Source organism: Anser brachyrhynchus (genome assembly GCF_964034855.1).
Source record: "Anser brachyrhynchus genome assembly, chromosome: 4".
Taxonomy (NCBI): domain Eukaryota; kingdom Metazoa; phylum Chordata; class Aves; order Anseriformes; family Anatidae; genus Anser; species Anser brachyrhynchus.
This window is the reverse complement of record NC_137698.1, coordinates 31,999,036-32,021,915: the sequence shown is the minus strand read 5'-3', so window position 1 is coordinate 32,021,915 and position 22,880 is coordinate 31,999,036. Positions and strand designations below refer to the sequence as shown.

The 22,880-nt window shown below is 37.0% G+C and overlaps 2 protein-coding genes across 6 annotated transcripts in view; one reads left to right on the top strand and one right to left on the bottom strand.

Annotated features, from left to right (window-relative positions):
* TDO2 (tryptophan 2,3-dioxygenase) overlaps positions 1-9,124 on the top strand; it is a 43,740-nt gene extending 34,616 nt beyond the window's left edge. For all 5 annotated transcript variants that reach the window (XM_080589695.1, XM_080589696.1, XM_080589697.1 and 2 more), the window contains 8 exons: positions 1,187-1,314; positions 3,000-3,186; positions 4,447-4,554; positions 5,508-5,619; positions 5,743-5,800; positions 6,302-6,381; positions 6,989-7,079; positions 8,311-9,124. In XM_080589695.1, the coding sequence (XP_080445821.1) occupies positions 1,187-1,314; positions 3,000-3,186; positions 4,447-4,554; positions 5,508-5,619; positions 5,743-5,800; positions 6,302-6,381; positions 6,989-7,079; positions 8,311-8,464 (918 nt within the window). In that variant the 3' untranslated portion in view covers positions 8,465-9,124. The remainder of the gene's footprint in view (positions 1-1,186; positions 1,315-2,999; positions 3,187-4,446; positions 4,555-5,507; positions 5,620-5,742; positions 5,801-6,301; positions 6,382-6,988; positions 7,080-8,310) is intronic.
* On the bottom strand, positions 6,618-20,930 carry CTSO (cathepsin O). The gene is made up of 8 exons (XM_080589711.1): positions 20,602-20,930; positions 19,537-19,642; positions 18,395-18,528; positions 17,050-17,217; positions 15,464-15,585; positions 12,188-12,351; positions 11,650-11,742; positions 6,618-11,123 (listed from the first exon to the last, which is right to left on the bottom strand). The coding sequence occupies exons 1-8, from the start codon at positions 20,752-20,754 to the stop codon at positions 11,089-11,091; spliced, it is 975 nt and encodes a 324-aa protein (XP_080445837.1). The 5' UTR covers positions 20,755-20,930; the 3' UTR covers positions 6,618-11,088.
* Between the last annotated feature and the right edge of the window lie 1,950 nt (positions 20,931-22,880).

Here is a 22,880-nt window from a genome sequence, read left to right as displayed (position 1 = left end):
AAGCTCTAAACATTTATCCAACATTAAACACACCTCATAACTAGATAACAAAGGAAGACTCCTCACTGAGTATTGTACTCACAGAAAAAGGCTGACTACATTTATTTTGAGAAATGCCTTGAATACCTTGAATAACAACCCAAGTACCTGTATATGAAGAAAATCTAGAAGTAGATCAGACCTTCTTTCAGAAAGAAGTAGCCTTTTCCTTATAACGCTCAATGAGAATGATCTTTCTTGTCCTCTGCAGTCATAATTTTGTTGGCTTTTTAGTTGAAAATTGTATCAAAATATAACTGACCATAATCAGCTCTTAATAGAATCATTTCTCATTATTTATTTTTGTGATAAATGAAAGCTACCTTATAATCAGAATCTGAAATGTCAATGTTAAAGTTGAGAACACAGCAGGATGATTAAGGAAATGGTTTTCATTTTTCATTTTTGTAGTTTGATATTTCCTTGTTGTGTGCCCTGGTCTTAGAGGTAAACTTGATCCCATTAAAGTTAATAGGAATTTTAGCAGATTTCTCTGGAGGCAAAGCATTCAACTTATCCTTAAGAGAGTTCCCTTGTTTTCCATTTCATATTTTCTATTTCCCACTAGACACTGTCTTTTCTGTTTTCTTCTGCTTGCTAGTGCAAGTCTTTGACAAGCATCTGTTCAGATGTTCTGTCCTGATATATCTCAGATTGTTCTGCTTCTCAACTTTAAGTACTTTCTGCACTTGCCTTATGGCTTGTTCTTTCACAGTATAGATTATAGGAATGATTATAATAGAAAACATAATATAATTATCATGTTGTAATTTATGTCATTAAGATCATATTGTAATAATTATAAATGTTTATTCTAGAAATGATTTTGGTCTAGAATTTAATTTCTTGCAGTGACTTTTATTTTGGTCAAAATACATGAAAGAAAAAAAAACATTGTCCAAGTTGCAATGTGTCATCATTGAGAGAAAAAAAGCTGTTGATCTTTGAAAATCATACTTTCAGTTTTCAGTTAAAAACAGGGCTTTATATTCAATATAAGATTCTGCTGCTATGGATTTCACGTGGAATGGACTTGAAACTTGAAGGACTATAGTGATACACAACAGTGGAAAGACCTGAAATAAATTGGTAGAAGTTAAAGAGAACACCATTCTCTCTCTGCTTACAGTCTTTATTTTTTGTTAAGGTAAGAGATGAGAGAAACATGCTGAAGGTTATCACTCGAATGAACAGAATTTCAATGATTCTGAAATTACTTGTGGAACAGTTCTCCGTTTTGGAAACTATGACCGCATTGGACTTCTTTGATTTCAGGTAAATACTTACTATTGCTCCACAGTAATCCATGAGCTAGTAATTCTCATCCTTAGAGTAGGCTGTGAAGTTAAGCAAGGTCTTTAATGTGCCCTGGCAGCTTTCAGTATCTGGATTGTTCAGCAAGGTGAGAACATGTCTGAGAAGTAGCCGTAATATTACAGTACAAGAGTCAACTAAGAACCTGAGCTTGAATACTAGTCCAGCATACCCTGTAATGAAGTACAAGTTAACTGTTGGTGATTATGTGTGCTGCTGATAAATGTCTTCAGATAAAAATAAAGAATAGCAGAAACAGTAGAAATAGCTCTTGGTTCTGTTAACACTTTACTAGAAACTTACCACTGCACAGTTGCAGTCATGTCATAAAAGAGTCAAGTTCATAAGTCACAAGTCATAAAAGAGTTTGGGTGACAGAAATGCACTCTCTATGTATTATCAAACAGACATTTAAACTGTCTTGCTTGGGACAGTGTTTCATTGCTTCCCAATGTGGGCATGCACTGCTGGAGGCTTCAAGTGGCTGAAGGAAACGTTGCTCTCTTATTTCTACCCTAGAATTTCTGCTCTCCAGTAGCTGCCCAAAATATTGTTGCACCAGCTGGTTGGTAGCTCATCTGCCTTCTGCTCAGGCTTTATTTGGGATCAATTGGTTTGTCTCATTTCTCACTTGGCATTTCCTCTTGCTTCCCTCACCACAACTAGCTCCTTCCACTGCCATGCATGACAGCTTCATCCACAATCCACCATCTGCTTTTCTGCTTCCGTTCTGCTTGCGTCCCTGACCCGTCTGGCTCATGAACATAGTGCTGTCCAGCATCCCACCCACTTCTGCATTGCTTTAGTACCATTTTCCGTCTGTTTTTTAATGGTCCCTAACTAAAAAGCATGTGAAACTACAATTTGGCTTCCTGTGGAAGTTTGAAATATCTGTCTTCTACAGCAAGGGAAATACATGGGTTAATCATTTCTTTTGAGGAGTTCTTTCTTCTGATTTTCAGTGACATACTGTATGTAATATGATAAGAAAATATAAAATCAGATCAATTACTTGTTTTTTCCAAATCTTATATTTGCAATTCTAAGTGCATTATGATTATCTAGCGATGTGGGATTTCAGATTACTTTTATATATCGGTTCTTCTAAAGTGGTCACACAATTTAAACCAGAAAGAGTCCTATTAATGAATCCTTCAGAATTATGTTCCGAAAAAAAATTAGTAGATTTTTATTTATTTCATACATAACAATTATTCTGAAGTATAACAAGCCTACTTAAAGGCCATTTACTGGCACTTGAGTGATGTGGAAATTTCCCTGATACCTATTTGGGGTGAAGCTGCTTATGGTATGTGGAAAGAAAATTATATTCACTGATGTTTTCTCTTTTACAACATGTGTACACACACACACACAGCTGCAACTTTAAAACACAATATAAACATAAGTGAGTATATGTCTGTGTATATAATTTTCTAATTAGAACATATTATACATATGTTATAGTTGCACTAAAATACCATTTTTTTTTCTTAATTGGAAGCATACCATAAATGTTTGGCCACATATTTGATATTATTCAAATGTGAAATATGTCATTCATTCTTTAGGTGAGAACCAGAGAACCCCATTATTGTAAAATAATATCCCACATTTTTGTATGTTTTCCTCTTCTATTCCCAAAGAGACTACCTAAGCCCAGCCTCAGGTTTTCAGAGCCTGCAGTTTCGCTTGCTAGAGAACAAGATTGGTGTTCCCCAAAGCCTGAGAGTCCCCTATAACAGAAGGCATTATCGTGATAACTTCAAGGGACAGGATTATGAACTACTGCTTAAATCAGAGCAAGAACCAACACTTCTGCAACTTGTGGAGGTAAGAAAGTCTGTCTGAGAACTTGCTTAAATGTTTTCCCCTGTTCTCCAAGAATGTCCTTCATTGGTATCAGTGACAAATTCTTCTCCCTGGATAGAAGCAAACATGCTGGCAGCTTCCCAATGAATCACATTTTGGATGCTTATCAAATTTAGTATGAGAGTTGGTCATTAGTAAGCCAACTGATTTTTTCACAACTTCTGTCTGAAAAAACTGCTAAACTAGTAAATGGCATTGCAGAAATTTGAGTTGTCCAAGACTATAAATGTACTGGTTTGTTTGCGTTTTTCATGACCACAAACCCTTTTCAGAAGAAAACTTTAAAAATACTTTCACTGTTAGTGAGGTGTAGTAAAGAGGCTAAAAAACAGAACGTGAAAAATGCCAATCCAAAATGGAAAGGAGAAAAGATGTTTAAACAAGTGTTTCTTTCTCACTTACCTTGATTTAATGGTGTTGTCTCAAAGTTATGAATCACTCAAACATGGTGATTTCTTTAACTTTCTTTTCCTTTTCACACGCAAACTTAACTTGCTAAAGAATAATGCAATATAAACCTCAGTAAAGATATCTGCCTCTATGTGACAAAATTATTCTCTTATTGGAATGATATGGAGTTATATGGAATCATTCCATTCATCTACTGACACCTGAATATATAAGAAACCCATGCAACTTTTCTTCATTAAGACTTCATGCTATTAGATAAGGGTAGCTAAATTAAATTATCTCTAAAGGGAGTTTGACCATAAAGATTCCTTGTCTTTTTTCTACTATGTTATTTCCCATTATTAAACGGAAATCAAAGAGGAGGCTTTGCTAACTGCTACATAAATTTGTCTTGTATTATTGCATATTTTGGTGTAAGTTAATGGCAGATGGTGTGATCAGCATTCAGCCTGACCTGATAAAAAATGGTTGTATTAGCAGATGGTTCTACATCTTCCTTCTGAGATTTATCTTTATGTTTATCATAAATATGTGGAATAAGATTGTATTGCTGTGTCTACAAGGGAATTGATTTTAACAAGACAGCTTTTGTCTTCCAACAGTCATCTTTTAATTTGGAACCTGTGGGTGTGTTTGCATGGCATCATTGTACAGGTATAAATCTTCCATGTAGACATGCTTATTCCAGTGATTAGCACTTATGTACAGGTTATTATATTATCCTGCTACAGTTGTTCTGGTTTATGTTGTAATTTTAGGGTAATGTATTTGCATTATTAATACTTGAACACATTATTATTACTGTTAAAGGCATGGCTGGAAAGAACTCCAGGACTCGAGGCAGAAGGATTTGATTTCTGGGGACAATTTGAAGTGAATGTTTTAAAAGGTTTAGAAGAGGAATTTGCCATAGTGCAGGTTAGTAGTGTTCTGTTGATCCAATTATAAGGAAAGACAGCTGGAAAATCACATATTTTTGACTGGCATTTTGGCCCAGTCATGGTTTCTCACTCATTTTACTTAATCTTCAGCAGCCTGTGTTTGCAAGAAACAGGAAAATTACAAACTTTTCCTGGATATCTGAATACATTTATAATTTGACATCTAAGAACTCTTACAGTATCTAATACATGAAATGATTGCAAAAGAAAAGGGAAAGTATCAATGGAAGGTCTGAAGTTCATTTTACTTAAACCATGTCACCTTGAGTGCTTGTATTTGCAGTTCAGAGTAAAACTCCACAAAGTTTGGGTCCATGACCTGTGAGTATAGAGTGTCACTATAAAGTGGCTATTTTTATTTAACAGTATATGGCACTTTGCTGCTATGTGATCATTTGAATTACACTGGCAAATAAGCATGAGAAAATACCGAGATACTGTAAAGTAGGTATAAGTACATTTTTAATGGAAAAACACCATAACATAAGAATTCATTAAGTTCTTGGGAATATGTTTACACCTTTCTAATTTACACACCCTTTCTATATACAATTTTCTAACCCATAGCTGTGCAAAGGTGTCTTTTGCCTTGAAAATGAAGAACTAAAATAATTAGGCCTAAAAGAAATTAAGATTAGGTATTCCAAGGCCTCTAGACCTAAAGAAAATTGATAAACTGCCAGTTTGTTTGCACATTCATTCATCTGGATTGTTTTGACAGCTTATTAATTGCACATTTTGTGGCAATTGTTTTTTTTAAAGGACAGTGACTCAGTGACTTGTCTATCTTCTTTGAAAATACAGTTCATACATTTAAAGTGTAAACTTGATGGGTGTTTATAGTAAAAATAGAAGTTATATTAAGGCTCACTAAAGAGCGTAATTTTCCCTACTGAATTCTAAAAACTCCGTTTGCTTTAAATATGAAAGGCCAAACCAGAATCAGAAGAAAAAGAAGACTTCTTATCTGAATTCCAAAAACAGAAAGATGTATTACTTTCACTATTTGATGAAAAACGGCATGAACACCTGCTTAGTAAAGGTACAGTATATTCATATATGCTTTGGGTTGACATTTTTTGTATTCGACACATATAGAATAATCACGATAACATTATATTTGCAGGAGAATCAGCATCAAACTAAAGATGCTTGTATTTTACAGGAGAAAGAAGACTGTCTTACAAAGCACTGAAGGGTGCCCTGATGATCTACTTCTACAGGTAATGTTAGAAGATTTGTCTTCAGTGCTTACGGGCAACAGGAGAGGTGAAGGTTAAGTACAACAGCATAGGCTCATTTAGGTTGGAATGGACCTTGAAAAGTCATCTGGTCCAACCCGACACTAAAACCCAGGGCCATATAGTAGATCCAACCTGAAAGTCAAATCAGGCTGCACAGGACTGCATCCTGTTGAGTTTTGAATACCATCAAGGATGGGGGTTCCACTGTCTCAACAGGTGTTGCTCCTCGGGCCAAAACTAGCAAATGCCCTGTTCAGGCTGTTATACAAAGTGTCCTAGAAAGTTTTAGATTATTTTTCCAATGAAGGAAAAAGGACAGATTGAGACTTACATGTCAGAAGTATTTGTTAGAATATCTACTGGTATTTCAATACCAATTTAGGAAAAACGTACATCGAGTGTTTTGCATTGCTGAAGTGATACTTTGAAAAATAAAGCACACTATAAGAGATCTTACTATCTCCTCTTTCATTTTCCAAGAGAGGAGCCTCGTTTTCAGGTTCCCTTTCAGCTTCTTACCTCTCTTATGGATATCGATGTTCTCATGACCAAATGGAGATGTAAGTTGCACTTTTTTTACTCTGATATTCTTTTAGATGCAAGTAAACTGTTCTATTTTATACTTTCTTAGACTAGTTATACCCAGAGTTTTAGAACCAAGCTTGTGAGTTCTTCCTTTAAGAATACATATATATATATATATATACATATATATATATAATTTTGGCCAAGAGGAAAGATGAACAGCTTCCTCTGTGGTCATTAGACACATAGGTAGAGCTATCAATTCCATTACATGCTTTAAATTAGGTGGACAATTTTATTTAAGGTGCAGCAATGTATTTTCCAATGCCTTCCAAACCCTCATCATGACAACTCTTCACATGCAAACATTCCTTCTGTTCTTTCTCTACTTAGACAACTATAATTGAATGTATTAATTCTGTACAAACAGAGCACAATGATGTATAATAGTGTGTTAATTCTGTATTAACTATCATTTTATGTTAGTTGACTGAAGAGTGGCATAATTTACCCCTGTATTGCTGAAAACCTAGTAGCTCATCTCTCTGTTATCTTTAATATTTCAATGATTCACCTTGATGTGACCTTTTGTTTCAATCTTAACACTGGCTATTTGCCATGCCCTTGGTTTGTGTGACTTAGATAACCATGTCTGCATGGTGCACAGAATGATTGGCAGTAAGGCTGGCACAGGAGGGTCATCAGGCTACCACTATTTGCGCTCAACAGTGAGGTAAGAATAACGCATTTCCCCCATTACTTACAATAATGCAGTTTGTAGGCACTGTACTGCCAGGAGACAGATTTCAGACAGCTCACTGGAGGTTAGGGGGCTGTTGTTTCTCTTTTGGGACTCTGTCATTTCCTCCTCTTTCTGCCCGTTGTACATTTACTTATCAGGTTGACATACGTAAATTCAAAACCTTTTGGGGCAAAGGGCTTTGATCACTCATGCAAAATGCCATTTATAAGTCTCAAGCAAGGGATCTAGGCATTACCGTAATAGAAATAATATTAATTCTGCATCGTTTAGCTTGTGTGCTATCCAGCCCAAGTTAATTAGGTGATACAGGCTGGAAATGAGTCCCGTCTGCTGTGCAGCTAATGACAGTTGCTTTAATCCTTAGAATGACTCTAAGTATATAACCTAAGGTACTGAAATTTAGGGTTGAGTATATTTTGAAAGCTGATATTTATTAATACCCTCTAGCTGCGCAGGCAAAAAATCAGAAACCTGTTTCCTTCTGTTGGATAAAGCAGAGAGAAAATTTAAAATTCGTCTTTTAATGGATGGTTTGGGCCTGAGTGCAGAATTCTCTGAATGAGCAGAGAGAGACTTACTTACACAAAATTTGAGAATTCAGCTAGTTTGGTTTGAACTTTTTAGGCTCAACTGCGTCCTCACTATGTCCCAAACCACATTATGTCAAAAAGCAAAAGAACACTTGAAATATTTTCTAAGAGGACCTTCTTTTAGGATTGTTTTCAAAGAGACAGTACGCAGCCAGTGACTGGCATCTATAGCTGCAGGCAATGATTCCTATCTAAAACATTATAATACAGCGGGGGAAAGAAAGCAGGCAGGTTATATTGAATTCAGTGAAGATGGCTTAAAATTCAAGGTTCATTATCTTTTCAGCAATCCTTCTCACTTTTTCTTAATTTCAGATTAACATTCTTCCCAGATACATTCCCCTTCATACCTACTACAAGAGTGGAGGTCTGGAGGTTAGAGCCCCTGTAGTCTGCAATTTTAGGAGAAGGATGTGGCTACTTCCCTTTAAATATAATTTAATCTGCTATGCCCTAGAAACAGTTAGTATGGGACTTTTATTCTGAAATATTAAGGAGAAGGATGGTTAGTGCAGAAATCTTCAATAAATGAGAGGGAACAATTCCTGAGGTTTTGGAAATTACTCCTATGCCAACACAGCAAAATTAATTGTTCCAATTATCTTTTTCAGTGACAGATACAAGGTGTTCGTGGATTTGTTCAATCTTTCAACATTTCTAGTGCCAAGACCCTGGATACCAAAAATGAATCCAACTATTCATAAATTCCTTTATACAGCAGAATACTGTGACAGCTCCTACTTTAGCAGCGACGACTCTGATTGAACTACCACCTTTCTAGACTGATTGCTGTAAAGAACTTCAGAACTTCCATCTTGATAGGTGCTATCCCTCAAGTATAGCAACTGTTCTCATGCAGCATGGGTGTGTAAATATTTATTTATGTATGACAATTATGTGAATAGTATGATCGACTAATGGAAGAAATTTAACCATTTGTAGAAAAAATAATCTGTATTGAATTATGCTATATTAAAGCTAAAATGATAACCCAATTCAAATCAGTGGCCAGTTTAACTTAGCAGAAGTGTTGAAAACTGTTGAAAATAAAGCCCACACTTATGGAAAGAGAGCAAATTATAATGAATTATCACAATCATGTCTTATTTGTACATATTGTTGTGTGTTAGTTTGCCTAATGGCTTTTAGTAATGTAATTCTTCGAGTCAAAGAAGATATAATTATTCTCATCAGCTTCAAAGGAAAATTAATTTCTGAGCAGTAGTGGAATTTCAAAAGTAATTTTGGGTTAAGATTTTCAAAAGCTCCACTTTGAAAAAATATTAAGTCTTCAATCTGTGGAAACCCAAACCTCCTGAATTGTATTACACATGAATGTAAATCCCTTCAGTAGAAATACTTAGCATTAAGAATAGTAGATATAAGTAAGTACTTTGCACTTTAAATAAAGCAGTATTAAAGCTCTTCTTTTGTTAAGTCTTCTTCTAAAGCAAGCACAGTGTTCAAACAACAGTATGGCAGAAATTTAAAGTTTTTTTTTTATATAAAATATCATTAAAATATGGATAAAATTGTTATATCATAAAAGTGAAGTGACTTTGGCCATAAGGTATTGATAGAGCTGGGTCGTCAACTCATGAGTGGACTCTCATCTGCATAAATGCTTTCCCTGGAAATACACATTCACCGCAGGCCTTAATTTCTGTTGTTTGGTCTAATAATGCTTTTTAGGTACTTAGGCTTGGCTGTACGGCTTCAAAAGCACAGATGAAACTTCTGTGTTTGATACTACTATAACAACATTACTCTTATTAATGTCAATTTAGAACTTTAGCTGGTTTTGTTCCGGTTAGGGAAATGTGCTATTTGTTGTTTGTAATCTGCTAAGGCAATACTACAGAAGACTTCTCCTTTTGGTTAATATGAAGTTTTCAGACAGTAAAACTTGGTAAGTAGCAGAACCTGAAGTAGTGAAACACAGTACTTGGTCTTTTTTTTTTTTCCACTGAAAATACTAGAAGTCCTTCAAAGTAGAAGTACTAAAACGACAATATTTACACAGACAATTATGAACATTCATGGCATCTGTTACAAAAGGATTATACTACAGAGACCTATTAACATGGTACTATGAGTGCAAAAATTACAGAATTGCTTCAATACTTTTCCTAGTAGCACTTCATCAGTGATACAGGTAAAGAGTTCCAGATGACAGAACACTTTGAAAGTGCATGAGTGCATGTTTAGTTGTCAATTCTAGTTACATTTTTCTCCAACTGCAGTTATACAGGTCAGCAAATCTAGAACCACTCTTTGGTTCCCAGCAAGTCTCCTGTGAGTTCAATAAAGTTCAATAATTTTGTAGGGTAATTCAGCATCTACCCTACTTGGAGTATTCTGTAATTGCTGATTTCTAAAAGGTGGCAAATATATCAACAGCACTCTACTGCCATCATTTTTTCTATAATAGACAATTTTTTTGCATTTATGCTTTGCCACTGGTTTCGCTGTTAGTTATGAAGTAGAGAAGATTTGTGGAACTGACACAGCTATCAAAAGGCAGAATTAGTTGATTTGCAAACACTTATGTCCTGTCAAGGCATGGGATGTTAAGCCACTAGACGTGTCTTGGGTTTGTCTAAATATAGTTTCTGCTTGCTTTTCTATCCATCTAACAAATTAATTCAGAAGACTGTGACATTCCAGGCACTTTCTAAAACACTCCCTACTCTAAAGAGCTCTGAATTTGTATCTATACAAGAAAGGTGTCAGACTGAAATGGAAGGACTGCAGCACTACACTGACCCTGGGTGCTAAGGAGACAACTTTGACTACCCATTCCCCTCTTCTATTCTTCTAGTTTTAGAGAAAATGTAGAATTTCACAAAAAGGAGGAAGACAAAACATCTGAGGCGCTACAAAAGACAAGATGGGTATAAAAGCATAACAGAGAGAATGTTTTCTTCCAACCTCCCCTTTCCCCACCCAGTAAAACCAGACATAATCATAGTTCATCTCATGTTCTATGTTCATGGATTATACTCCATCACACTGTTGATTAGTGGATTCAAGTTCCTTATTTGTCATCAATTTTTTCCTGGCAAGATTTTTATGGAGTGTATTCTTTAGTATACAGCACCTTGATAGGGTTTCACATTCACAGTTCCAATCCATTTTTTTAACCTCTTTCTGCACACTCTGTGGTTGATTTTAAGTCTTCTTATTCCATGAGAGGTTTGATACACAATACACATTCCAAATAAAAACACTTTTAAAAACTCCAGCCAAACCAATTCCTGTAAAGCCTAAAATCAGGGCTTCCTCATACAGTGTTTCTTACTTTAGAAAAGGTTGCTTTGGAGTAAAGTCTTCACATCCAGTGTATGTCAAATGATTATGCAAATAACAGTCATGGTCTTTGGCCAGTGTCAAACAAATACTGATGAAACTGTATCTGCTATACCTGCAAGTGAAATGAAAAAAAAAAGAAAGAATGAGTAAGTCTTAGAAACTGAGACTTACCAGAAATAAGTTACCAGAATTGATACTCATGTTACGTCCCCTCTCTTCCATATGTTGACAATAGGTAAATTGTTGGGGTGGGGACAGAAAAAAAAAACAAACAAAAAAACGCTGCAACTCTTATTTCTTCATTGCCTGATGCTATTTATAGTTGAGCTCTACCCTCCTCCCTCCTCTGCTTTCATGTTCAAAATTTCACTCTTTTTTGAGGATTCAGCATTAGTGATATTTGGGTGCTGAAAATCAATCTAAACCTTGATATCCTCTTCCCTTTCAATCATATGCGTTAGTTATGGACATTATGTTATATGGTTTGGTTAACTAGCAGTGACTATTTTTCTACCTGAACTCATCTACCCTTTTTTAAAGCATACCAATGATTTGTATTTCCTCTGTGAGGATCCCAATATATCACTTTTCTTACATATATGGCCTTTACCACTTGCATTATTTTTCATCAGACTTACCACAGACATTGCTGCCTATCTTAACACGAACATAACCGTCTATTCCCCATGTACGTCCCCAGGAGTTCTGTACAATCCAGTAAGGGATGCTACCTGCAAAAGATATTTTCATAAAGAAAAGGCAACATGAGATTTGGGAAGCATAAAAAAATAATAATATAACACTCTTTGATTAGCATTTTAGTGTCTCATAGGATGCTGATTGGATGACAGTACAGACAAACCTACTGTTGTTCACAGAGACGGCAGCTAATACACCAGCGTTGAACAGGCTGGATATATCCTCTGATAGGGTAAAGACATAGATGCTCATGTTCTTGTCTTTACAAGGACATGAAGTCCCACAGAACCAAAGGAAAAGAAGAGGTTCTTTCCTGGGATCAGACCTCACTTCCAGAACTGAGGTGACACCAAATCAAACAGTTCTCAAACGCACAACCAGTTGAAGCATTATGCATTGTAATCACTTGCACTACAGGGGGCCAAGTTGCAAGTACGAGAATGCAAAAACCTAAAAACTCAGTTGATGGAAACATACCTGTTCTGTCAAAACCCGTGATAAGTACAGCATGATTTGCTCGTCCACTAGAGCAGTGATACTGTATGATCCCACCAAGATAATCCTGCCAGCTAACTGCATCTACTGTTACTACCAAAGGACCCCAGTTAACAAGCATCCTCATCATTTCCTCTTCTTGGCCACTGCAAAAGAAGTGAGTGATAACGCAGTTAAAGTTAGCATAATAATGCAATTTGAGAGGTAGTAGTCGACTTAAGTATGATCTAATAATTAAATAATTACACTTTTCCCTGTGAGTGCTACACATTACATAACATACATCAATAAATATGAATTTTATTTACAATGCAGTAACATAAAAGTAGGGCACACAGACTATGGAAAAGGTGCTGATCAAAAGATATGCTATTAAAAAACTCTGGGTCAAATTGGTGGGCAACACTAAACACCACATACCTTTTATGCACCGCTCCTCTCAATTAAAAATCAGCTTTGGACAAACCATTAGTCTACATTGTTATTGCCTGTTAATTTTCAAACATACAGAAGTACCTCTTCCATATTTTATTGCATTGTTATGTATGATGTATCTCAAACACATCAAAACACAGGACATTACCAGTAACAGATATTTGCCATTAGCATCTGCATATAATTTTACTTATGTAATGTATTGTAGGAGGAAATATTTATCATTGCATGGCATCTGTAATATCTAAATTTGGCATACACAGAGTGGCAAAGCTATAATTGGTTTTAGTTCCTTATATCCGGCAGTAATTCGCTTCCTGGATAAATTGTATTTCTTGTCTTGAAGTTCAGTATGCAGCTGTATTGTACTGATAAAAATTAGAAACAATGTTTCTCAGTACAAAAGCCTAAAAACCTATCAGTTGCATTTACAAAATTCAGTTGACAATACCGTTTGCTAAGTCACAGACTGGAGGAGGATGTGGGTATGTAAGCAGATAAATACTGAACTAACTGAATACTTCCTAAGTTTTTCAACAAATTCTGATTAAAGTCATAGGATCATACTGTTACTGACTCACGGTTCCAATTTAAAGATAGCCAATTTAAAAGACCTAATTTAAAGACACTGACTTAAGCTTTCTAACTTGAACATGATTAGTGCCTACAAATTATTAGTTGCTGTAGTACTTGCCCCATCCAGCCACACTCAAAAGTAAGATACATTTAAGAAAATAACTCATGTTTATTGCTAAACCCTTACCTAGATCCTGAAACAAACCTAGTGCATACCTCCATATTAAGGGGAAAGGTTTAAACATTAACTGTTTACAGAGTCTCTGAATAAGTACTCCTACCATCAAGACTCCAACAACAAATGTGAGTGCCTTCACAGAAAAGCAGGTTTCATCTCCTCCAACTGACTACATGGAAAGTCAAAGCTTTCAATTTTGTTATTTTGGCACGCAATTAGTCCACAAAATTCTCCATTTAAAGATCTCCTTGGGGTGCATTTTCCTTAAGAATACAGGAGTTTTTATTAAGCTTTGTTCACTTCAGCATGATGCAAGTCTGACCTTATATATTCCCCTGCCTTCAAAAGAAAGGACAGTTTTGAAGGTCTGCTTATACATATGAAAGTACAACAGTGGTAATAATTAAAACAAAACTACTGTTATCACTATTTTAAGACAGAATCAAAGTCCCTCTTATGTAGGTGTAAAAACGCACAAAGGCATCTTCCACCCCTGGGCAAAATCACCATTATCCAAATAGAGACGATCTTAATAGAGATGATATACAATTACTGAACCTGAATGAACAATGACAAAAAGCAAACGACTTCAAATGTGTGAGTTTCAAAAACATCCTTAAACACATACACAAACATACTCACTCACTCATTCCTGTCTTGTCTGTAGAAAGAGATTAGAATGTTCCAAAATGTGGGGAAGAAACGAAACAATCCACAGAAAACTCTGCAATGAGCCCCCACATCTGACTAAATAAGAGGAATTTGCCTCAAAATATATTAATAAATAAATCTACCAACCAACCAAATCAGTACTGTCTCGTTTGCATCTTCTCTGATTTTAATCACCTACATGAAACCTAGCAGACAGAAGGAACAGATACCAGTCATTAGCAGGGATCAGTTTTCAACACACTGCCATAGATGCTGAGGATGGTTAATAGCTATAAATTGCAGGTATTTGTGAAGAGTGGGGATTTCCTTGGGAAGCTTGTACACAGATAAAGGGTAGACAAAGAATAACCATTACTTATCCTCCACACTCCCCCCTCCCCCCCGCCCCCCAGAAGCAGCAGTAGGGGAATGAAATGAAACTAAGAGACAGGTTCAGAACTAACAGAAATAGTTTTTCCTCCTGTGCGTGTTTAGGTTGTGACACCTAACCTCTTTGCCATCAGATGCTGTGTGCGCTACAAGTTTATATAGAACCAAGAGGCATCTGGAAAAGTTTGGAAAATACACGGAGGGTTATGGAAGAAAGACGAGGCTGGCTCAGAGAGCCTTAGAGCCACTGATGCTTTGAGAAAGTATGGTAGCTACTCGCGCCCTGTTCATTTCTGTCTGGTTCTTAAGTACTTTTGTCTACTCCTGGAAATAAGATGCTAGGCTGAATAGAGCCTTGGTCGGACAGCGCAGCTGCTGTTCCACCTCCGACCCTTACCACTCATGGTGGAAAGACCTAGCAGTAGAACTACAAAACAGCAAGAGGTTTTCAAACTGTGCCATTAAAATTACTTATTAAATTGCCTCCTGTATTTTTTTTTAAGTGACCCAACTCACAAAATTGGAAATACTAGTGGAGAAAACATGGGGGGAGGGGAAAATAAACTGCTTATGCCGTCCCCGGAGCTATTTAAGAGGTGTGTGTATGTGGCACTGGTTTAGCTGTGGACATGTAGTGTTAGGTGGATAGCTGCACTTGACAATCTTGAAGGTCTTTTTCAAACTAAATGATTCTATGTTTTTATGATTTAGATGTTTTTATGCAACCGGGTTCAAGCAGTTTTTCCATGTTTTCAAAATCATCAGCTGAAATTTCAAAACTTTAATTAGAAAGAATATAAACATCTTAAAACTAACAATGGCCTGGATTCTAGGGTTACAGTTCCGCAGAGAAGAACATTTATGACTGTTGATAGTTTATTGCAAAGAGACTAGTACCTCTGTTTTAATCTCATCTGAAAAGTCCAGTGCTAGTAACAACTTGCACAATACCACATTAATCAAAATCAAATTAAGTATCCCAATAAAGAAACTAGCAAATAATAAAAAAAAAAAAAGCTAGCAGTTACCTGAAGTCATATGCAGCAAATCCTGTTATTGAAACTCCAAAATCTGAGTGACCAAAATAATGGCACAGTCCTGTCTGAGCTTTAAAAGTGTATTCTGAATCTCTCACAAGTTTTACTTTTGTCTGCAAGAAGAGAAATGAATGAGAATTTAATGTGTTTGAGTTCAGCTCTATGCAGATCACACCAGGCATTGAAACCAACCACAGAACTGACTCAAAATACAGTATGTTCTTAGTGACATTACAAATAAGAATATGATGTTGGGAGATAAAATATTTACTATCTGTAGTTTCTCTGTTTGCAGAGACAGTTCCAGAAGGGATTCAGCTGTTCCTTCATTCTCTCCAAATGACATCCACACACAAAATTATCCTTTCTTTGGAACAGTTCACGAACCACAAATATCCCATGTACAGTTATACAAAAAATCTGAAATTAAGTCCAATTCTGCCATTGACTTCAAATATTTATGCCACTATATAACTGCATTACGGATGCCATCGTTCAAAGTCCAGCTGCAAAGCTATTGTATCAACCTTTTGTACTTGTCTTCTGCAATACGGTATTTTGAGATAGTGTCTTCTCCAGTCTAATTCACTTGTAGGCCCTCTGCTGTCAGCCAAGAGGTAATTTTGCTTTGGAGGAATCCAGGTGAATATCCTCTATCTTTCTCGAAATGCAAACATAAACAAGTCATCTAGACTACTACTAGTAGGGATTATATGAATCTTTATGGGTAGAATTATAGAGTTCCTTAAAAAGGAGAATCAGCCTTTTAAAAAAAAATAAAATAAAAAACTGAGGGATTCTTTTTATATTCTTGTAACTCAAACTGTCTTCCTAGAGAGTACTTTTTATTTCAAAATATATTAAAACGTTTCTGCTTACACATATTATAAACACGTTTTGCATTTTTAGAATGGAATGTACCAGCTATAGGTAAAGTAGAATTAATTTTTGAAATTATGGCTGCATTTTGATTGTTTCAGGTTGCAAGTGATACAAAGATAAATGAGGTCAATTTTATTCTGAGATCCCCAAACTTCTGCATGATTTTACAGTGTTTGCAACAAAACCACAGAAATTTGAAAACAGAAAATCTCCACATCCCTCCTTTTCCCCAGATGTTGGTGCCTAAATCAGACACTCAGATCCACATAATGACACTTGAATAAATGGCTCCTTCTACACTGGTACTGTACGTCTGTTATTTCAATTGAGTTCAGTGGCAATACTGCACCTCTCGAAGAACATTATTCTCAGACCTGTAGGTTGAATTATTATATTCACAAGCAACATATATAGATGCTAAAATTCAAATTTCAATTCTGCTTGAAGCAATGCTTAATTCCAGACTAAATACATACATGTATACATACAAATACATACATGTGTATATGCATACACACGTATACATACACATAGCTCATCCTTTTTTTTATATAAAAGTATATGTATTTTATATATGCATGTGTGTGCGTAAAGCATACACTCACCCTTCCCCATCATTTTTCCCCAGTAAAAAAAAAAAAAAAAGCCAATATGAAAACTAAGGAAGGGTTCAAGATGTATGAAAAGTTTCAAACCTGATTCAGCCAGTTCAGAGCACTTATAGTGGATCCCCCGCTGCAACCGTAGTTATTGTATGAACAATCAATAACCTGCTGTACACTGAGTTCTTCCAGGTTATTTCCTTTAATTGCATAGGCAGACTCTATACCACCCACAACACTGAAGGCCCAGCAGCCTCCACACTGGTACAAAGAGAAGGAAAATGGGAGAAAAAAATTAAAAAGTCAGCTTTGTTTTTCAAGTCTGATATGGAGAAAAAAAAAGTTAAAAGGGTTTTCCAAGGCTCTTCATTTACTACATCATCTTAAATCAATATTTTTAAAGTCTTGTTAAATTTCTTTCCTACTGCCTTAAATTTTTTATTTTTTTTTCCCCTCCTGTAGTACACTGTGAAAAATATAAATGCATTATCAGTATCTTATTTTAAGGATTCCTTCCTGACTCATTTTTGCTATGATAAAAAACAGCCCTTTAAAATAGGTCTGAAGATGCTTTTTACTGTAAGATATGTATTTCCTTAGAGACCAAGGCTCAGGAAGAAATTATTTTTTAATCATCTTAGTAAGTTTTTGAAAGGGAGGCACTTAAGGAGACAGTCAATGGCTTTCTTTAGACTACAGATTTTTCCAAAACTATATTAGATTACAGCTTAAGAGACAGTAAATTCAAATTCAATGCAAGAGAAAAAATCTTAGCTCGTAACAGAATCTATATTATAGTTCTCAGCTCCTTAAATTGTGATGTTTCAAATAGAGAGTACAGGTTATTCCTAGGCATGGTCTAGGTGAAGCACAGGCAGGAAATATATTGGGGATTTAAAAGCTGAGTTGTTTCTTACCCTACTAACAAGTTACCAGTCCTATAGTCAATTTGGGATAAACTGTAATCAGTTGGGTTCCATTATTTTCCTGTCATGTGTACATCTCCTGAGGTATTTCATGGTAAAGATATTGGTCTTGACCAGTCATGGGCACTCCAAGCAAGGGATCTGTACCCAGGTGTACAGGGGACAAGAGGTCAAGTACTGAATCTACCTCAGTCTCTCCAGAAAAATACAAGATACTTAGAGTGCAAAATATTTGCAGACTTAGTTAACTAGATCCAAAAACATATTACATAAAATTCACAATTGCACAATTCCTAAATACACAACAACTTTTACATCTTATGCTTTTAAGTCTAATCCTACTCTGTATATGCCCAACTAGCCATACTTGTGTCAGTGCTCCAAGAGTCTTGAGGTAGTGCTTATCCTTTCCTTTCCTTCATTGCGCTTGCTGTACATGTACTTGCTGGAACTTGCTGGAACTGCCTCTGAGCAGTGCTTGAGAATCAGGAAAGGAAAACACCAGGACTTACTGTTTGCTGATTTCTCACTTCTGCAATGACCTTCTTGTCCCTCCAGTCAAACTTCTTTGGCAAAGGTTTTTCCTTTCCCTTTGGCACTTTTATGTATCTGGGAAGTTTGTGAGGTATGCTTCTTAAGTAAATAGCTAAACACAGAATACAAACATTTATAAATCTAGTAATTTAGTAACTCAAAAAAAAAAAAAACAAAACACTTTTTTTTTTTAGAAGCCATAAAGGTAACTTTTATCTGTAGTTACAATCGTGCGATTATATCTCATTCTCAAGTCCACAGAGAAATTAATGTCTTTTAAAATACTGATTATACTCCAGAATGAATTTAAGTATACCTACATTTCTAGAAAGAAGAGAAATACTCCATGTGGGGAATGTGAGTACAGAGTATGAAGACTTACTGAAGCTAATCAATAATAAATAAGTTTTGTTAGAATGTTCACAATATTTTACTTACTGAAAATATTACTTTATTTTAGTCAGAAAAAAATGGAAAAAATAGATGAAAATTTAAAGATTTTGAAACACACTCAACTTTAAGTTTTTCACTTAAGAAAAAAGCTCTTTAGTTATTTAAAATCAAAAAGAGGTTTGAAATCACTCCAATTAATAGTATGGTATCTAACAGCAGACTTGAACTGTAGAGTGAAAAATCAGGTTAGGTAACAGACAAATCTCAGTAAAAAAGGAAAAAAAAAAAAAAGAAGCTTGCCATATTGCTCCTGATAGTCATAGCTATAATTGCACAGCCTTTGACTGATGTGCACTGTTTGGATTGTAGCCCATTTTGCCTTAGGATTGGGAAAAGGAACTTAAGACTACTCAAGAACATTGACTATTTTTCGCTTTTAAAACTGTTGTAACTGAAAAAGATCTGAAGGCCCTTTGAGAAGAAAGAAAGAAGAACAAGTCTGCATGCTAAATCAAACTCAGGCTCTAAGCTATTCAATCTTGCAAGACCAGAGAAACATGATGAGGATTGTTGTATCCTTCAGAAGTACTTACAGTTTGGTACCAGACATTGTAAACTAGCTGATTAGCAGCACTGGAAGAATCTGTAAATGTGAAAAATACAAGGTTCTGGAAAAGAGTAAGAAAAAAACAACAGGAAAGACATTAGCAGCAGCCAAAAACTGTACCTTTGAACTCTTCAGGAAACAGGTGAGAAAACTGGTTTATTCCATAGAAAGCAGATGCGTTATCATTTGATGATGAATTCAGAAATCTAACTCTTTTAGAGCTTTCCTAAAGAAAAAACAAAAGTATTGTGGACATTATTAAGTTACCAGTAGTGACAAAACCGTAAGAGCAGAAAAAGGTTACAAACAGTAAACATGAACTTGGATAACAAGACAGCTGTTCACCTCAGATTCAACCCAGATTCATCCTGTATTCCTATCAAACCAAAGCAATGACTAATTTCAACTCCAAGAAAGATACCAAGAAACATTTGTAAAAGCATACAGAAGGAAGGAACGTGATTCAAGGCAAGCCAAACAAATAAGCTGAGAACAAATTGTGTCAAACTCATCTGATGCCCTTCTTTGACAGCACAACTAACCTTGTAGTTCAGAGATACGTAAAAACCTCTTGTCTTTAGATTAGATTTAATCCTGCCTTGTTTTATGTTTGTATAAAACAAAAGGGCTGTACAATGGCCAAAAGACTTTCAGAAACCTAAACTTATCAGGAAACTAGATCTCTGAAAAAAAACAAGTTTCTGAAATATGAAAGCAAGATGATCTGACCCCCCTGCAACTTCTGCTGACAAAGCTCAACATGCAACATGAAAAACTTAACACCATCTCCTCTGCGTACATAACCCAGCCTTCATCACGTACCCTTCAGTAGAAGGCATCGGTTGGCCCGTGCTGGTTTATGGCACAAGGGAGGCAGGAACACACCCCAAGCCCAAAGGTGCCTGTGGGTTACCTTTAGTCCCACCAGCACGAACAGTCACCGAACCCGGCGGGGGCTGCCACCAGGCTGGCCCTCAGTCTCCCTGCCCTGTCAGAGCGGGCACCCCAGCACGGTGGGCAAGGGGGGCACCCGGGGGGAGGCTGACACCTCGTGTCCGAAACGGAGAAGGAAGAACAGCAACAACTGCTCCCTCCTCTTCCTCCTCCTCCTCCTCCTCCTTCTCCTCCAGCGGTAGCCGCTACCAAGCGCGGATCGCGAGGGTAGGGGCATGCAGGGACACCTACCCGCAGGGCCGCCGCCACCGCTTCCCTCTCCCGGCCGCCTCCATCCCACGGAGGGTGTCCCGGCCCACCGTCGCCCTCCTCCCCACGCCAGGTGCTAGCAGGCACTTGGGCAGCGGCACTAGCCAGCCACAGCAGGGAGCACAAGAGCACCATCGCTGAGGACCTCCCAGGCCTCGGCGGACAGCGGAACACCGCTCCCTGCCAGCTTCCCCGCCGCCGCCCCGCCCCCGGCGGTCATGTCATGGCGGGGTGGAGCCGAGGGAGAACACCCCCTGCTCCCCGCAGGGCTTGCAGTCGGGCTATTTTTGTGGGAAGATGGGGGTCTGAAGACTTTTTTTTTTTTCAAGCCTCTACCCAAACGCAGCCCCCATTTCGTCCCGCAGCTGGACCCTACAAGCCCACAGGGTTCCAGCCGCCGTGAGGCGGGGCAGAGCGGGCGGGGCATAAGATGGTTGCCGCCCCCAAGGGGCTGGGCGTACTGCTTCAGGTGGTTCTGGGCTGGCACTGCTGCACTGGCTCGGGTTTTGTTGAGTTTCGGGCACTTGGCAGCTCCTGGAAAAAAACTCGTGTTTCAAACAGTGTTTTTCAGTGTGGGAGATGAGCCGTGAGGCTGCATGAGAGCTGTGCGGTGCAGCAGGCAGGCCGTGCCGGTGTGTGAAACAACAGCTGCAGGCTTCAGGGACAAAAACTAGGGGAAAAGAGGCGTTGAGCGTTCAATTAAGTACGAGGTTGAAAACCAATGCAAGGCTTTCCCTGACAGGAAAATGAGTTGATACATGCAAACTGGACTCTTATTAGGAAGGAGGGGTAGTTACTTCCTTGAGGCAGCTTAGTTCGTGGCCTTTAGCATGGGAAGGCTTTATTGGCATGTGAAGAGCTACAATGTACTACAAAGCCAATCTCCACAGCCTTTGGTATCCAGTACACCTGTTACAGTAGAAGAAAATCCTTGAAAGAAACTAACTGCATATGCTCATGGCAGCTCATCTGTTTCTTTAGAGACTATTCAAGTGCTGATATTAAAGAAAGCAGGTTAGTGTTTGGCATCTAAAGCTTTTTGTTATGCAGGTGTAAATTAACAAAATTCTATTTTGTTTATTTCCATTGTCAAGTGCTTTATATATTCAATGTTTGTAAATAGAGTAGTTCTGTGTTTAAACTTAATGTATTACTTTTCAGTTACCTCTGTTACTTTTTCTCCCACCATCTTGCTACAACAAAATGAAAACACACGCCCTGTCCCAGGGTAGCAGCAGCAAAACCTGCTGCTCTGAGTTTACTGAATGCTGAAAGTTTAAGTTACGGAGTGGGAAGTTTTGCAGTTTTGCTGTCACAACTGTGCTGTATAACACTAAACTTTGTGTCAGCATTTACTCTGTAAAGCATTGCACCAATACCTATTTTTTGTAGCATGTAGCATTTTACTTGATAATACAAATTTGAAAGAGAAATTATAGTGTATGAAACATAAGAGGCCCAGATATTTAATTTCTATATGGGTAGGTATATACAGTCGTGGCAAGTAAAACACAAAAAACTAATGGTTTCAAACTAACAGCTCCAGTGTGTGGAGCGTGCCTGCTGGGTGCAGGGTTGGCTGGGGAGGGCCCACAGCCCAGCTGCTGGGCTCTGAGGCGATGGAGCTGCACCACTCCCTGTCCTGTCAGTCATGGCTCAAATACCTGAGATACCTGGGTTTGCTGGCTTCTGAGATTTTATTTTATTTTATTTTATTTTATTTTATTTTATTTTATTTTATTTTATTTTATTTTATTTTATTTTATTTTATTTTATTTTATTTTATTTTATTTTATTTTATTTTATTTTATTTTATTTTATTTTATTTTATATTTTGAAGTGTTTCTCATTAAAATTTTAACTCCTGTTTGAGGAGATGCTGGGTGACTTCAATATGAGTGCTTTACTGATGTCTGCCACCTCACCATGTGTGACTGGAAAATTTAAAATTTAAATTTTAAATAGCTTTTATCAGAAGCACTATGGAGTCCTCCATGTTGCATAATAATTTTAATTTCCTCCTCCCTCTCATAAAATGGACTTTGCTGTTTTCTGTGACTAGAATGGTAGAAGTATTTTGATGTTGGCTGTATCTTCTTGGACATCAAGAAATGATGATATATGAATGGCACTTGAAAAGCTTTTGTGAATATCACTGTGGTTTTCCAAAGCAGGACTAAGAATGATAAATTTGGGATAACAAAGGAAGGGTTTCAGATCACATTTTCTATTTGATTTTTGTTTTATTTTGATTTGCTTTA